General features: G+C 35.9%; 1 protein-coding gene across 2 annotated transcripts in view; it reads left to right on the top strand.

Moving 5' to 3' along the window:
- Window positions 1-17304, top strand: part of Fnip1 (folliculin interacting protein 1) — a 73224-nt gene that overhangs the window by 35795 nt on the left and 20125 nt on the right. Inside the window, exons 4-10 of one of the 2 annotated variants that reach the window (XM_028775869.1) lie at window positions 954-1054; window positions 1318-1392; window positions 2996-3087; window positions 7623-7706; window positions 9218-9289; window positions 11878-12013; window positions 14294-14495. In XM_028775869.1, coding sequence (XP_028631702.1) covers window positions 954-1054; window positions 1318-1392; window positions 2996-3087; window positions 7623-7706; window positions 9218-9289; window positions 11878-12013; window positions 14294-14495 — 762 coding nt within the window. The remainder of the gene's footprint in view (window positions 1-953; window positions 1055-1317; window positions 1393-2995; window positions 3088-7622; window positions 7707-9217; window positions 9290-11877; window positions 12014-14293; window positions 14496-17304) is intronic. The other variant, XM_028775870.1, reaches the window with a different exon arrangement.

The following is a 17304-nucleotide window of genomic DNA, read 5'->3' as shown; positions in this document are numbered from 1 at the left end:
ATGTAGGGTGTGTGTGTGTGTGTGTGTGTGTGTGTGTGTGTGTGTGTGTGTGTGTGTGTGTAAGACATGGTATACATGTTGAGTTTGGGTTAGCAAGATGGCTTAGCAGATAAAGATATTGGTCACCAAGCCACAGCTTAAATTCAATCCCTAGGACCCACATGATGGAAAGGACCTTTCCATAGGAAAGGACCAACTTGTGCAAGGTGTCCTCTGACCTCTACTCACATGCAGTGTGTACATCTACTTTTGCACATGAGTAACTGTACAACAGTTTGTTTGAAGTTTTAATTATTTTTAGTATCAAAGTCCTATTAGTGACCTAAATGTTTCTTAGTAATTGGTCTGACCTGATGAAGTATGGTATTTTTTTTAAGATTTATTTATTTTTATTTTATATATGTGAGTGTTTTACCAAGATTTATGTATGAGCCCTACATACATGCCTAAAAGGGAGGACAGATTTCCTGAAACTGATGTTACAGGTTGTTTTGAGCTTCCATGTAGGTGCTGGAAACCAAACCCAGGTGTTCTGCAAGAGCAGCAAGTAGAATTAATTGCTAAGTCATCTCTCCAGCCTCAAAGTATGGAATTTTTATGTAATCAACTTCTATGCAACTCCTTCTTTCCCTCCCTCCCTCCCTTCTACCTTCCCTCCCTTAAATAAGTCAGAGTCTCCCCAAGTACCCAACTTGAGTTCAAACTTAAGATATTCCTGCCTTAGTCTTCCCACTGTGTTAGGATTATTCATATTACTATACCTACCAATATCTATGCACCTTTAAAAATGAGTAAAATTTCTGTTTAATGATACGGTTGAGTTTAAGAAGGCACATGATAACAAATTACAGGACAGTTTGTATAATGTAGAATTAAAATTATGAAGATAACTAATATTTAGAATCATTATAAGGCTTTTAACTATTTCATTTTTGTTTTTAAATTTTATTCAGGGTTCTCGGTGTTCTTCTGATGCCAATATGCTTGGAGAGATGATGTTTGGCTCAGTAGCAATGAGCTACAAGGGATCCACCTTAAAAATCCATCAGATCCGGTGAGGGAGCTCAGATCTTCTTACAGTATGCTCATTTTAGATGGTTAGGATTTTTGAAGATGAGATGATTTCTTAGCTCTTTACTCAGATTGAGTAGGTCAGATTCTAGCTTATGATATCCATAGATATCCCTAGTTTTAGTACTTCTCAGCCATTGTGATGATGTCATGAAATCTCTGTAACTTACATTGTTTTACTTACAATAAACCAACAGTCATGTATTTTAGTTTAAATCTCTTCTGTCATTCTGTGTTCTTTCATAGCTCTCCTCCACAGCTCATGCTTAGCAAAGTTTTCACTGCACGGACTGGCAGTAGTATCTGTGGAAGTCTCAATACGTAAGTGCTTGTGGATGCAGAGGGAGATTGATATTTAAGGTATACAAAGATAAATATTAAAAATGGCTTTTTAAATTATAGCACAATTTCAAGTCTATATCTTGCTCAAGTTTGAAAATTTATGGGGTCTGGATTACATACCCTTTCTGAATATGACCGAATATGTAGATGTGAGTTCTTTCTCTGTAGTCTTCCAGAAGCGTGTTGGACGCATTTCCATCAAAGGCTGATGTGCTCCTTTTCAGTTTTACTCTTCTGCACTGATTACCATTCACACCTTTACATTCTTCACTGTGCAGAGCCCCACAGACTAGAATGGCCTTAGCTAGCCATATTACTCTTAAATCAGAGTCATCCCCTACTCTACACACATAGAATAGCTACAGGGAGATATAAGTTGTTCTTGCTTAGACCAGAACAATGAAGTAGAAACAAGGTTGGGCCTCCTAGGGATAGCAGACTATGTAGTAGAACCCTAGTAAAGTGCTGAGTTAGGTTTATGGTTAGGTTAGTGGGGTTTCATAGGTGCCAAATCAGAGCACTGACTAGCTTGAATCCTGGAGTAATCCAAAGTCTAAATGAGTAGGGAAGCAGCAGGGAACCTACCTGCTCTAGAGAAATGCTTTTGAGCCTTTGAAAGACTTCTGTTTTAAGAGGCTCTTATTATAGAGGTTTCTACTATCTGTAGTTTATTTTTACCTTTCTTTTAGGAAGGAAGGAAATGGTAGATGTTTTTAAAAATATTGTGAATACTTTAAAAAATGTTGCCAAACTTTTAAAATTTAATACTGAAGTAGAAATGAAATAGTCTTCTCTTTTTTCCTAAATTTTAAGTGACAGTTCCTAAAATTTATGGAAAATGTATTTCAGACTGAAAGTAATTTTACTTTTGCTCTTCTCAAAGAGAATAAAAGAAGTAATATACACCATTTTTAATGTATGATTATTTCATTGCTGTTCCTGCTGCTCTCCTTCCCTTTCTCTGTTCCCTTCCTCACCTGCAAGTGTTCTTTTACCATTCCCAACCCCAAAAGTTAACAAAATATGTTATGGACAAAAAGTTAGTCCAAAATATGTGGGGAACCTTGTCTGTGCTGTATATCAGTGTCAGCAATTTATTTCTAAAAGAGCCACATGGTATATTTTCTATTTTGTGAGCTGTATAGTATGCTGTAGTTTCCTGCTGGCCTTACAGCATTAAAGCAGCCTTAAGCAGCAACATCTAAATGAATAAGCATGAACTTTCCACCTGCAAAACTTTGTTTATAAACGGTACAGCAGCTGTATATTGCCTTCAGGTATAGCTTACTAACCAATCACTTAAGTGATTATATAGTTATCATTATAGTTTATACTTATAGTCTTAATAGTAGTAGTTTTAACTTTAAACTTTTTTTTAACTAATATATAAAAGGATAGGTTTCATAATGATCCTTTCATTCCATTACATTTTGTTCATATTCAACCCCTATTATCCGTCCTATTCCCGGTAGTCCCCTTTTACTTCAAATATTTCAAAAGTTTTACACTTGAAATTTCATTGGGATGTGTGAAGAATTACCATTAAATATAGTTGGAATTTGGTTTTTTTTTTCCTCTGTAGACTGCAAGACAGTCTTGAATTCATCAATCAGGACAGTAATACATTAAAGGCTGATAGCAGCACAGTTATTAATGGGCTGCTTGGAAATATAGGTAGGTGGTTTATTTTCATTTTATAAAGTTAAAAAATGTTAACAATATAAGATTTGAAGTCACTTAATTATATAGATTACTCGTATAACCCAAGAGCTTCTAATGGTGTAAACAGAAAGATTGTTTAAATTTCACATGTGTAACCTTTCTATTATTTGGAAAACATTTTTTTCTTAGATTTTAATGTAATATTCATTTTGTATTTGTAAAAAGGATTTGTCTCTATTGTTTTTGTTTTTTAACTTAGATATATTTTTTGAAAGATAATATCATTGATATTAAAAGCCATTACCAGCTCTATGGAATATTTTAGTTGAGGAAGACTATCCCTACTCTCTTCTCTAACCTAAAAGTCATTTTAAAATGCTGTTCATTTTTATGAATTGTGCTTCATATGAGTAGATGCTCAAATGATGATTTTTAAGAAGCATATTAAAGTAAAAGCTTAATTTAATTATGGTTCACAATGTGTGGCACATTTTAAAATGACATAGTATTTCTGCAATTTCTTGTCTAGAAAGCATAACTAAATTGCTGCTTGATTATATTTCTGATGCATAATATCAGGGAGTGGACAGCCACCCTTATTTAGTAAAAACTTATATTGAGATTATTATTTTTCCTTTTTAATATATGATTTTATTGAGATATGACTTCAAGCTGCTCTGGCACTTACTGTGTAGCCCTGAGTAAATTTTATCTTTATGTTTATTCAAATAAGGTGCTGTTAAGCATCTGCTGTGGGTTAGTCTTAGTGTCCGGCTTATTTTATAGTGTAGATCACCTTATAGAAAAAGTCCCTTCTAATTCACTTGATTTTAGTTACTGATTTTAATGAAGTAACTGCAACAAAGCAAACTTTTAATCCCAGCCCTCGAGAGGGAGAGGCAGGAAGATCCCTGAGTTTAAGGCCAGCTTGGCATACAGAGTGAGTTCTGGGACAGTCAGGGCTACATAGAGAAAATGTGTCTCAAAAACCAAACAAAAAAGGAGAGAGAGAGAGAGAGAGAGAGAGAGAGAGAGAGAGAGAGAGAGAGTTTTTAAAGATTGAATATTATTTTACAATTCCAAGGACTTATTGAAAGTAGTTTGTTTTAATAATACACATGAATTTGATAGTTATAAACATAACATTTCACTAGTGCTGCAGAAATGGCTCAGTGGTTGAGAGCATTGACTGCTCTTCCAAACTTCTTGAGCTCAATTCCCAGCAACCACATGGTGGCTCACAACCATCTGTAATGGGTTAAAATGCCCTCTTCTGGTGTGTACTCACATACAATAAGTAAATAAATTAATCTTTTAAAAAATTTTATTAAAAAAAAGTAAGTGATACTATGGAGGCTAGATGTATTTGATCTTTTTCTTCAAATATAGAGGAGAAATCTAATCCATTTAATCAAGGTACAGCCTTTAAATAGTGCATGGCTCACATTTCCACACTCTTAACTATGAATTAAGGATAACTGAGACTCATTTCTGACTTTGTTTATGTTTCCAGTTGACTAATCAAGTATTTTTTAAGCATCTGTATATGGCAAGCACTCTGGTAGACCCTGAAGAGGTAGTGGTAAACTAATACAGTTTGTGCCTCAGTGGATTTGTAGTTAGTGAGATTAGGTAAATAATACAATCAGAGAATGCTATAGAAGATTAAAATTATATGGCTGTGATTAAAATATAAACACGAATTTCCTCTTGGAGAATTGTGGAAGACTTTCTTGAGAATAGGACACCTAAAATTGAAGAGTTATTTTTATAGTTCTTGGAAAGAACTGCCTTGGAAGAATCAGTAATACATACAAGACCAAGGGACACACCATCATAAAGCATGTAAATAACTTCGGGTGAATGGAGCACACAGTAGAAAGAAAGGAAAGGAAAGAATTGAGGTAAGGCTGTGTGAGAGGGTTTGGAGGGAGGAAAGGAAAGTCAGAAATGATATTAAAACAGTCTCAAAAATAAACAAAAATTGAAAAAGAAAGAGAGCAAGAACAAGATAGCAGAGGGCACTGTGGGCCACAGCCACAAATTGACATCCATGCTTCATGTTGTCACACACCAGTGAGGACATGCTAGTTTCCTCACTTGTTTTCTAAAGCTAGTATCATGAGGTGATTAGCCATGCAGAGTTTTCATTACTAGAGATGTCTGTGAGAAAGAAAATGGGCAAGGTAGGAAAAGCCAAAGGAAACATACATTGTGATACATGTCTGACTCCAAGTCAAGGAGAAAAGTATCAAAGATTATGTATCAGTGCCCTAGCCTGTGATAACTGTCTAAGGAGGAAAGCTTTGGCAAGACAAGGAGGAAGGCCTGGACTTTGTATCCTCTATATTTAGTTACTGTCTGAGAGCATGTTATGGGTAATATATAACCTTGTGCAGATGTCCAATAGATTTTAAAGCACAATTGAAATCTTTTAGATACCCTCCCAAGGCTTCAACAGAAAGTTGTTTTGAATACAACAACATAATCAGACCTGATTTCTATGTGCAAAAGAATGTGTAGTGAGTATAAGTAGTTGGGATTAAAATATGTCAAGAAAAAAATCTCACTTTCTGTAGGTAAGTCATTGGAAAACAGAGGACCTCACTGACAGCTTGAAAGGGTATTAGGGACTTCCAGGTGTCCTTTAACTACATTTTGAAAACTGAACTGTAGGAATAGATACATATTGAAGAAACATGAAAGATTATATATACGTATTTCAGGAAAAAAGGAAATCATTGAGAGAATGAAATTAAAGCAAGATAATTTCATAGTTGAGAGAGAGGTTTCTGAGAGAATGTTGGGTTGAGACCCTGGCTGACTTAGAAGATAAGGATGAACTTCTCAGAATTCTTGAGAAAGTTATAGCACCATAAGGTTTTAATGTTACCTATTATTTCATCTTAGGCAGGAATTGACAAAGATGGGCAAGGACTTGAGTAATTTTGGAGGTGGAGTGATAAGAAGAGGACAATTTCAGTCTGAAAGCTCTATGTGCATCTATACCAATGTCCACATATAAGGTCATTTGTAAGGAAATGTTGGGGAGGAAGGAGTTTAAAGATGTTAACTTTTGTAATAGCTAGGGAATGTTGAAGAAAGAGTTGATCATTGAGAAACAGAAGGGTTGCTGCATTATAGTTACAGAAATTTTTGTTGCAGAAAAAAAAATAGTTTCAGCAATTTGAGAAACACACATGCAATTTAAAGCAAAAGGCTATCTGTCCTAGGTGTACAACTCCTACATACCTTCTTAGACCAATACTTCTCAACCTGTGGGTTGCAGCCCCTTTTGGGGGAGGGGTATTGAATGAGCCTTTCACAGGAGGTCACATATCAGATATCCTCCATATGAGATGTTTGCATTATGATTCATAACAATAGCAGAATTACAGTTATGTGAAGTAGCAATGAAAATAATTTTATAGTTGGGAGGTGGTCACCACAACATGAGAAACTATATTAAAGGCCCACAGCATTAGAACGGTTAAGAATCACTTACTTAGACTGTCATAATTGAATAAAAGAAACATATAATTCAGCCGCTTGATTTCAGGATTTAATTCCTTCCCCACATCTATCCCCCCACTCTCCCACTCCTTTTGGAGAGAGGATTTCTTTTTGTAGCCCTGGTTGGCCTGAAACTAACTATGTAGACCAGGCTGGCTTCAATTTCATAGAAATCTGCTTGCTTAGTTAAGGTGTGTGCCACCACTCCTGGCTTTTCTGCTCTTTCTTGGGGTATTCAGAATGCTATTATTTCTTTGTGGTTGTGTGCATGTGTGTAGTACTTTTGGGAATCTTGCCTTTATAGGCTGTACTGTGTCTCCTGTTTTCGTAGTGGTTAACCATGACTCTAAAAATATCATTTTCTTTTGTTATTTATCACTGGGCTAACAGTAACAATTTTTGTGCTTATTTGTCAATAAAATTCCTTGATTTACTGTGTTCTTGTGGTAAGAGCAATAACATGGTCTTCTTACTACATTTCCAGGAGAACATTGGAGTCTTTAAAACTTGATTTACTAAGTGGTAGTGGTGAATGCCTCATTCAGGAGGCAGAGGCAGGTGGATCTCTGTGATTTCAAGGCCAGCCTAGTCTATACTATGAGTTCTTGGACAGCCAAGGCTACACAGAGAAACTCTATCTCCAAACAAAGACCCCCAAAACAAAAATAAAAACAAATTTGGCAGACATTAAATTATTTAGCTACCATTACCTTTTTGAGTAGTTGAAATGTTTTGTATTAGGATTGAGCACTTGAAATAGTCTTACCTTTTGTAACAGAAGCGTATTTCTGTTATTATAAATGGATTTATTCATAAATAGGCATGAAACTATTGTTTGATATAAACTATGACCAAAAGGAGAACTAAACTTTTTCTAAAAGGATTTGAGTTGTTCTTGCTTTGGTTAAAAGTTCCCATGCTTTCTTTACCTGTTGGTCTGCTCCTATATTGCCTTATCTCACCTTATTTTCCTGATGCAGTGTGGCTTCTCTAACAGGCCTCTTTCATGTGTATTTTGCATTTTTGCCATATAGGTCTTTCACAGTTCTGCAGCCCCAGGCGGGCATTCTCTGAGCAGGGTCCGCTCCGCCTGATCAGGAGTGCCTCTTTCTTTGCAGGTTTGCCATGTGCTGTGTGGGTAGACTAGTTGGTGTGCCCTAGTGGCTAGAATCTCTAGTGAAGCTGTGGAAACAAGAGAATGTAGAGAATAAAGCTGAGAGGTTATGGTTAAGAAAGCATTGCTTGCAAAGTAGAGGAACTTACTGCTTTCCATTGGGTATGTTCGTAAAATTTTCACAAAATGTGTTATCAATAGGATATCAATAGGACTGATATTTTTATGAAATTTCAATTTGTCATTTTTTTCTCAGTATGTCGTAGTAATTTTAAACTTTGGACTCTTAAAAGAAAAATTTAGTATGTAGTTAGCTTAGTAATTAGTTATACTGCCCCTTGGAAATTTTAGTGTTATACTCTCTTGTTTCCATGGCTGAGTAGCTTTTGTATTATAATTCACCATTTGCTGGAAATATCTGATCTTTATAATTGTTGCAAATTTTCTGATCTACACTCTTTTCTAAGGATGACTTTTCTTGGAGCTATGACTTAGATGAACAAGCACTGTTCTCAATCAAAGGCATGTGGGCATAATTATTCATATCATTATGTCACTAACAGAGTGTGTGCCTTGTATATAAGAGTCCTGTTGCATTTTTTCACACATTGCACACACACTGATCTTTGCATTACCATTTTCTAGTAGAAATTATCAGTCCATAGATTTACTCACTGTTCATTATTATCAATCTCCTCATCATAGGCTCGGATACATTTGAATTTGAAATCTTCCTGCCTAGGTCTCCTAAGTGATGGGATTATGAATATTTGTCACCACATCCTGCTTTATTCTACTTGTTGTTTTAATTAGAATTTATTTTACATTGTAAACATTAGATATGAAAAATACATAGTTATCTTAGAATACTTGGAAAATATAAAACTAGTTTAAAAATATACAAGCTGTCCTGCTAGCACTTACATTTACTTGTTTGTTTGTTTTTTGTTTTTTTTTTTTAGTGCTGTGGATCAAATCCAGGGCCTTATATATGCTCTAAGCCAGTGCTCTATCACTAATTTACGTCCTTAGCACTCCCTCTACCTGTTTTTAAACATAATTGGTATCATACTGTTTAAACAAAGTTATCAAACATTTAATAGAGTTTTAAATTCTTACTTACTATGCTGTGTTTAAACATTGTTAAAGACATAATCAGAGGGAGCTACCATAGAGTTGTCACTGGCCCAAGTAACTAACATCCATACTCTTCAATAGTATGTGTTTTTCCGTTAATAGTATGAACATCTATGTTTTTGAATATGTTCTTAAAAATATGAAGTTTAGTTACTCAATGGATTCTATATCTTGGATAGTTTTGCATCACACGATAAATCTTGAGATCAATCTGAAAGCTTGTTCAACTGAGTAATAGCTCCTAGTGTTGGGTTGGTGACATGCTACTGAAAAAGGAATGCAATGAGATGAAGCATGATCTGGTTTGCGATATAAACGGAGCAGTGTCCACCTTGATAACAGTGTATTATATGACTGACCGTTGGTTTTGATTTGTAGTCCACAGTAACCCAATGGACATGCCAGGAAGAGAACTGAATGAGGACAGAGACAGCGGCATAGCACGCTCTGGTAATGTCACAGACTGACCCCACTGTGTTCTGAGATTGCTGTTAGCTGATTGATATTGATTTTATTTCTAGCTTTGTTTTGTGGTCTAATTCTGTGTCTACTTTGTTCATATTGTCATTTCACACAAGAGGATTGTAGAAAGGATAGAACAAAGTCTCTTAAATTTGGCATTTTTAATGTTTACTATTAAGTGTGTTTGATATAGGATATGCCTTATCAAACATGTTCAACCTGTGGTCTGATGGCTACATGTGACCAAGGATAGCTTCAAGTGTGGCCTAATACAAAAATCATAAATTTATTTAAAACATGAGTAATTTTTGGATTTTGTTTGTTTACTATATTGTGTGGATCTTAACTGAGAGGACTCTGTAGATGACAGTATCAGGTTGCAATGTCAAAAGGTTGGACACTCCTAATAGAAGATCACAGAAAAAAAATTCCTCAGGATACTACTTAAAAGCCATAGTAGAAAAACTGTATCAGCTTGCATCTGCTTGCTGTTAGTTAGTGTTGAAATGGCTAGATAGTTTATTGTCCGGAGAAGCCAGGTATTAATTAGTATTATACCCCCTTTTAAAATATGGACTTAAGTGATATGTTATGTCTGGAAAACATTTACTGAAACATGCTGAGTATGAGAGGGGAGCGGGGAGAGCGCCAGCCAACCACAGTGTGGTGATAAAATACAAAAAACAAACCAAAAAAGCTGTGTGATATGTTCAGTGATAGATTTGTGCAAAGAGACTCAGAAAAAAGACACCTAGCTTACCTGGGCCAGGAGCAAGTATCAGCAGTGCATTATAGAGGTGCAGGACTTCCTGAATTATATGTTAGGAAATAACTAAGAGTTAGCCAGGCAAAGACATTTTTGGTTAAAACTTGAAGTATATGTTAGGGCTCCAAACCATTAATAAGTAGAGCCCTCATCTTGGACTTACAGTCCTGTTAGGTGCTGTAAACTTGGCTCCTGTGCTTTGTGGCAGGCTTGGTCACATTGAATTCCTACCTTTACTATTACTGTGAGTCAGTTTGAGTATAAAGGTTGATTTTAACTTTAGCCTATGTTTTGATCCTTAGATATGAGTTAACAATAACATGAACTTTGAAAGATAAAAATTTCAGATGCCTGAACTCTATTCTCAAAGATTGATTTAGTATAGAATATTTTAAAAAAGCTCAGCTGATTTTGATTGTTGAGAGGTAAGAGCATATATTGCTCTTGCAAAAGACCCAAGTTTGATTCCAAGCTGCATATAACTCTGCAGCTCTGGGCGGATCTAAGTCTCTTTTTCTCTGGCACCTTCACTCTCATGCCTGTTCATTCTCATTCATATTCTCTCTCTCTCTCTTTCTCTCTCTCTTTCTCTCTCTCTCTCTTTCTCTCTCTCTCTCTCTCTCTCTCTCTCTCTCTCTCTCTCTCTCTCACACACACACACACACACACATACACACGCACACTCACACACACACTTTAGAGTAATAAACATAAAACTTTAAAACAAAAAATTATTAACATTTGCAGATAAAATTGTACTTATCATGTATAACATGATGTCTTGAGCACTCTTATCTTGTATAAGTGGAGTCTACTGGTATATGTCTGCCACCTTAGAATGCTCCAGAGAGTACTGTGTAGGATCTGCTGGTTTTGACACTTAAGTAAATACTATTAAAAGTGATAGGCTTGACAACATACACAAGTGATTCATGAGTGCTATAAATGACCCCTTTTAGTGCCATTCAAACACTTCCAAATCTTCCTAGTTAAAACTCTACTGCAGTCAGTTCGAAGGGTGTCAGGTTTCCTTTAAGAATGGTGAGTGTTCAGCCAAGTTAGTGGACATTAGGTTATGTTCCCTGGGTGTGTGGAGAGGTATGGGGGAAGGGGATGTCTCAGTGGGTCCATGCCAAGGCATCTCTTCCCCCTGAGGGACCAGTCACACACCCATATAGCATAGAATAGAGTTTATTCAGGGTGTGTGGAGGGGAGCCAGGAGGGTAGTGTGTGTGTGGTGTGTGTGTGTGTGTGTGTGTGTGTGTGTGTGGTGTGGGGTGTGTGTGTGTGTGTGTGTAAGAGAGAGAGAGTGGGGGGAGGGAGAGAGAGAGACCGGAGTGCAGAGGAGTAGAGGCCTGCCATGACTATGTGGATAGAGGAGTAGGGGGAGGGGCAAGGGGACTGAGAGAAGCTAGAGGCAAGAGAATAAGAGATTAAGAGAGTAAGAGAGAGAGGAGGGGGCAAGCAGCCCCTTTTATAGTGGGCAGGCCTACCTGGCTGTTGCCAGGTAACTGTGGAGGTGGAGTTTAGACAGAATGCTAACACTAGGGTGTCTTAAGAACTCATTACTTGTTTCCAGTAGCATTTGTTTCTGGGTTGTACAATGCCAATAATGATTGTCTTAGAAACTTTTATAAATATAGTGTTAATGTATGAGTTTCCTTCTCTGAGGTTTTCCTCCAAGTACATTTTAAAATGGAAAAATGAGACACATTGATGAAACAGAATAAAAGACTTAGTTTATTATGTTCACTCTGTCACGGTGCTCACTCACTGATCAGTAGTCACCCTTGTTCTTCTGCCGTACCAGCATCTCTGAGCAGCTTGCTCATCACCCCATTCCCCTCTCCAAATTCTTCGCTTACCCGAAGCTGTGCCAGCAGCTACCAGCGACGTTGGCGACGGAGCCAAACAACAAGTTTGGAAAATGGGGTATTTCCTAGATGGTAAGTTGGAATTGAACAAGATTACCTAATTCCTTAAACATAAACCTATGTAAGGTTTTTAGAGCTTGAGATGTGTATTTTGTGTATTTGAAGTCTATGACTGAAAACTTAAAATTTTATTTTTTTTAATTGTGGTAAGACAGACAAAAACAATTTTCTGTGTTAATCATTTTTATCATATGGTTTAGTGACACTAAATACCTTCACACTATCACTACTCTTCAAGTCCTGAACTTTTTCATCTTCCCAAGCTGAAGCCCTAAAGCCATTACACAGAACTCCCTACTCCTCATGTGCCTTTTGTCATCATTATTCTACTTCTAAACTTTTGTAGTTTAAAAATCTTTAGTTTTAGGTCTGTCTAGATGTCTATGAGAGTATAGCCACTTGTGTATGGGTACCCATGGAAGCCAGAGGAAAATCCTTAAATCGCCAATAGATAGAGGTGTATGCACATGTGCCAGTGCACACAGAGATACATACACAAAACAGGCAGTTTTGAGCTGCCTAACATGGATGTTGAGAACTAGACTTGGCTCCTCTGGAAAAACATTAAGCGCTCATAATGGCTGAACCGTCTCTCCAGCACTACTATTTTTATCTCCATAAACTTACAGTTATAAATACTTTGCATAAGTGGAATCATGTAATACTTATCCTTTTATATCTGGGTTTTTTGTTTAGTATGTCTTTGAAGTTCACCCATGTAGCATATATAAGAAAATCGTATTTGTAGCTAAATAACATTACACTAGAAGTACATTTGGGGGCTAGAGGAATGGAGCTTTCAGTACTTGCTGTGTAAGCGTGAACATTTGTGTTCAGATCCCCAGCACATTAGCCATGTAAAAATCCAGGTGCACCTCTTAACCCAGCACTGGGGAAGCAGAAGCAGAAGGATTCCTGAAGTTTGCTGGCCAGAACATTTAGCTGAATTGATGAGCCTGAGGTTCAGTGAAGAGACTTCATCTCAGAAAATCAGTTGGAGAATCATTAGAAAGATACGCAATGTCAACCTCTGACCTCTACATACATACCTACATACGTGCATGCACATGTACATATGTGCCAGTGCACAAACAGATACATACTGTTTCTCTATTTGTTCATGAATACATGGATGTTTCTTCTTTTTAGCAGTTGTGAACAACACTGTTATGAACATGGGTATATAAACATTAGTATCAGTCTCTGTCTTTTATATCCTTTTGGGTATATGCCCAGAAGTGGGTTTCCTGAGTCGTATAGTCAGTCTATTTTTAATTTTTGAGGAACTACCATATAATGACTGTCTGATTTCACATTCACAACAACAATGTAAAGACAGTTCTGAAATCTTTGTATGTTCACCAACACATTATTTTCTGGTTTTAGTTCTGTTTTAGTCATGTATATAGAAGTCCATGACCTCCTGTATGTGAGGCATTGTACCACTGAGTTGCACTCTGCCACTAAGCTACATTCTCAGTCCCACCCCTTAGTAATTTCCATCCTAATGAAAGTGAAGTGAGTCACAAATGCTTTTTGGTCATTTGTACATCATCTTTAAAGGAATATATATTCAACTCTTTACTCCCAGCATGCTTGTTTTATTGTTGTTATTGATGAGTTAGGAGACATCTTTGAATATTTTGTGTATTTGTTCCTTACTAGATACATAATTTGCACATATTTTCTGCCATTCTGTGGATTGTGTTTGCCAGCTTTGATGATGATGTCCTTTGATACAATTTTTTTGTGTCATCCAATTCTGTGCTGTGACTTTTCTGTTCTATCCAAGAAATCATTGCCAAAGTTAGTACTTTGAAGTTCTTTGTTTTCTTCCGAGAGTTCTGGGTTTAAGTGCTTTTGTTCTTGCCCCACATATTTTAGTGCTTTAATTTTTCATTATTCTATTTGGGCAGCTTGCTAATTCTCAAGATTTTTTTTTTTAGCTTGTGCTAAAGTACAGCTTTAGATTCAGAAACTTCATATTTCCTCATTTATTTTACTTATTCTCTTTTATCTTAAAATTCAGATATTTTTAGCTTACTTTTTTGAACCAGAGTTACTGCTTCTTTAAGACTTCTAGTAAGAAGCAAGATTCTTAACTATCTCCAACTTGATTCTGGTAAACTTTCTTTAAAAAAAAAAAAAGATTTCTTGGAGAGGTAACAATTGTCATACCATTGTAAATTTATATTTAATTTGATGAAACAAGAGAAGAGCCTTTGCTCACCTACATTGAATTATCAGGGAGATAAACTATTGATGTTTTAAACAAAAACATTTATTTTTAAGGTCTATAGAAGAAAGCTTTAATCTGTCAGATGAAAGTTGTGGCCCTAACCCAGGAATTGTGAGGAAAAAGAAGATTGCAATTGGGGTAATCTTTTCATTATCCAAAGATGAAGATGAAAATAACAAATTCAATGAATTCTTTTTTTCACATTTTCCTCTCTTTGAAAGCCACATGAACAAATTAAAGAGTGCAATAGAACAGGTAAGTGTAATCCTTTATGTTTTACCTTTATCTGTTACTTTGCATTTTATTCTTTTTTTTTTTTTTTTTTTTTTTTTTTTTTTGGTTTTTCGAGACAGGGTTTCTCTGTGTAGCCCTGGCTGTCCTGGAACTCACTCTGTAGACTAGGCTGGCCTTGAACTCAGAAATCCGCCTGCCTCTGCCTCCCAAGTGCTGGGATTAAAGGCGTGCACCACCACTGCCCGGCGCATTTTATTCTTTTTAATAAGAGTTGTGTTTATTCATTTGGCAAAAATTTGATAGGTATCTTGAACTTACTTTACAACCTGCTCCAGGAGCTGCAAACAGAAGCAGTGTTGTTAAAGGAGTTTACTGTTTTAGTCAAAGGCCTAAGACAGTTTATTCATTCAGAAACTAAAACCTTAAGAGGCTTCAGGACAATTGTAGCAAGTGAAGGAAAGTGCACAGGCACTCCTGAGTTCCTAAGCTAGCAGGGAGTAAGTGGGGATAGTGAAGAAGTATGCATTTGAGGTGCTAGGAAGTGCTCGGAAGTGAAATCTAGCAGTGTTCTTTATATTCCTTTATCTTATGATTTTAGAGTTAAGAAAAAGGTCATTAAAGTACATAAGGTAATAAAGAAATGGGACTGATTTATTGGATAGGAAGAAGAGAGGAGTGCCTGAGCCTTCAGACACTTCAACAGGTAGGATCTGAAAACACAGGCAGGCAAAAAGAAAATAGAAAAGGATTGGTTGCTTAGCCAGAAGGAAAGTACTTTTGGAGGAAGCCAATGGGAGAGTGTTTTAAGAGGGATAAATTGTCATGTCAAATGCTTCTGATAGTATATGAAACAAATGTCTAAGCTTAGAAAATTATGAAATACATGATAAAAACCTACAGGTAGCTAAAAATTAACAATTGAAGGTTTGATTTTTTTTTTAAGAGTACAGAGGATGGAGAAATAGGATTTTCTGATGTGAATCCTTCATTTGGGCTTACATAAAGGTGTCTATGTCAGGGTTTGGATGTAACCCTTTGGAACTCAGATAAAGTAGAAGCAAGCAAACAAATAAACAAAAAACTTATGTCTTCACTGCCCAGGGATTGATTGGCAGTTGGCAGAAAATCTTCCCAGGCCAGGCCACTTGAATTGCATATTGTACTGTCATTTTGCAGAGATTATTCTTGGTCCATATTTTTAAAATTATCAGACTATTAGCATGATAATTATGGCAGTGTACCTGTGGAAAATGTATGTTGCAAAATTGATCTTATCTTGACTATGAATTATCTTAAGTATATTTAATAATTTTTCTCTTTAAGTAATTTTGGGACATTTGTAATTTTTCACAATTGATGTTACTTTATAGCTAAAAGTTTGGTGAATTTTGCAGATTATTTTTTTGGCAAAGTTTCCCAAAAGTTATACTAACTAAGCAGTATCTATGACCAAAGTTGTTTATCCCTGCCACTGTATTTAGAAAGAGGGGGAGGAGGAAAGAGAAGGAAGAAGAGGAAGAGGAGGGGGAGGAGGAGGAAGAAGGATGTGATCTAGTCACAAAGAACCCTAAGTGCCTGACCAGGGGGGTTTGGTATCTTTTTAAAGGCTGTTTTGAGAGTTTACTGTAGAAAGATAAATTGGGCAGTCTATTTAAGGAGATTAAAATGTGAGGCAAGGAAATCATTTAGAATGTACCACAGGAACTAACTGGATTTTTCTGCCTCTAGGGAAGACACAGATGTTTGTTTAAATTAAACCAATTAAAAAATAGATAATTTTGCTGCACAAATGTGTTAATGCTGTCTAAATTTTTCAAGTTAGACATTGGTTATATATATTTTTTTAAGTTAGCTGCCTTCCTTTTGTATAGATTATTAACATCAAAGTTGATATATTTGTAATTCTTGTACCTGAAACATTTTGAGTGACTTGAAATTTTTTTTATAGTGGTTGTAGTTTGGAGTTGGATCTTTTGCTTTGATTTGGTTTGATTTGATTTGGTTGAGATTGGTCTCACTCTATAGCCCAGGTTGGTCTGGTGCTCAGTACTGTCTTCACTTCTCAGGTGCAGAGTTGCAGTGTGCATCACCTACTTAGAGCAGGATTTTACACTGAGTATAAAATTTGGTGGGCAGTGTAAGAATTAAAGGTTACTGTAAGTGTTTTCAAGTTTTAATGACTTGACCTTCCTATAGTCTAGAATATTGATTCTAGAGTGATGAAACTGAATGGACATATTTACATAAATGAATGTGACTCGATAATAGAAAGTATAAAGGAATTGATAGAAGTTACTAAGCATTTCTTCTAGAACCAACTTAAAAATACTCTTATTGTTTTATTGATTTTTTTTTCCTAAGCACCATGGTAATTATTTTGAAGTCTACACTACTTTTTGAGATTCGTGATTGATATAGTTTTAAAATGTTGTTAGCAAGATTAAAGAACAGCAAATTCTGTCAAAAGAACATTCATTTTACCACTTGCAAATTTCTTAACATTGAATGAAACAGTGCATTTCTTTCCTCCTGTGAAGCTGTCCTTAGAATAATGGAACCTTAAACAAACAAACAAACAATAAATAAATAAATAAATAAATAAATAAATAAATAAATGGGGTTTTATTTAGCCAATTTGAAATTACATAAAGAATGCAGAATTAAATTCTCATTGGAAAAGTTAAATTTTTCTTTTTTAACCTCCACCATTTGAATCCTGATCTACTTTCTTTCTACATATATGAAAGCTTTTCGGTTTTCAGTGAATATGCTTTTAAGAAAGCAAGTACCTAGCGTGGTTGTAGTTTAGTGAGAGAGCCTGCCTAGCTGT

Source organism: Grammomys surdaster, unplaced genomic scaffold (genome assembly GCF_004785775.1).
Source record: "Grammomys surdaster isolate TR1022 unplaced genomic scaffold, NIH_TR_1.0 262, whole genome shotgun sequence".
In the NCBI taxonomy this organism is placed as follows: Eukaryota; Metazoa; Chordata; class Mammalia; order Rodentia; family Muridae; genus Grammomys; species Grammomys surdaster.
The sequence above is the reverse complement of the archived record's forward strand: the minus strand, read 5'-3'. Positions and strand labels throughout refer to the sequence as shown.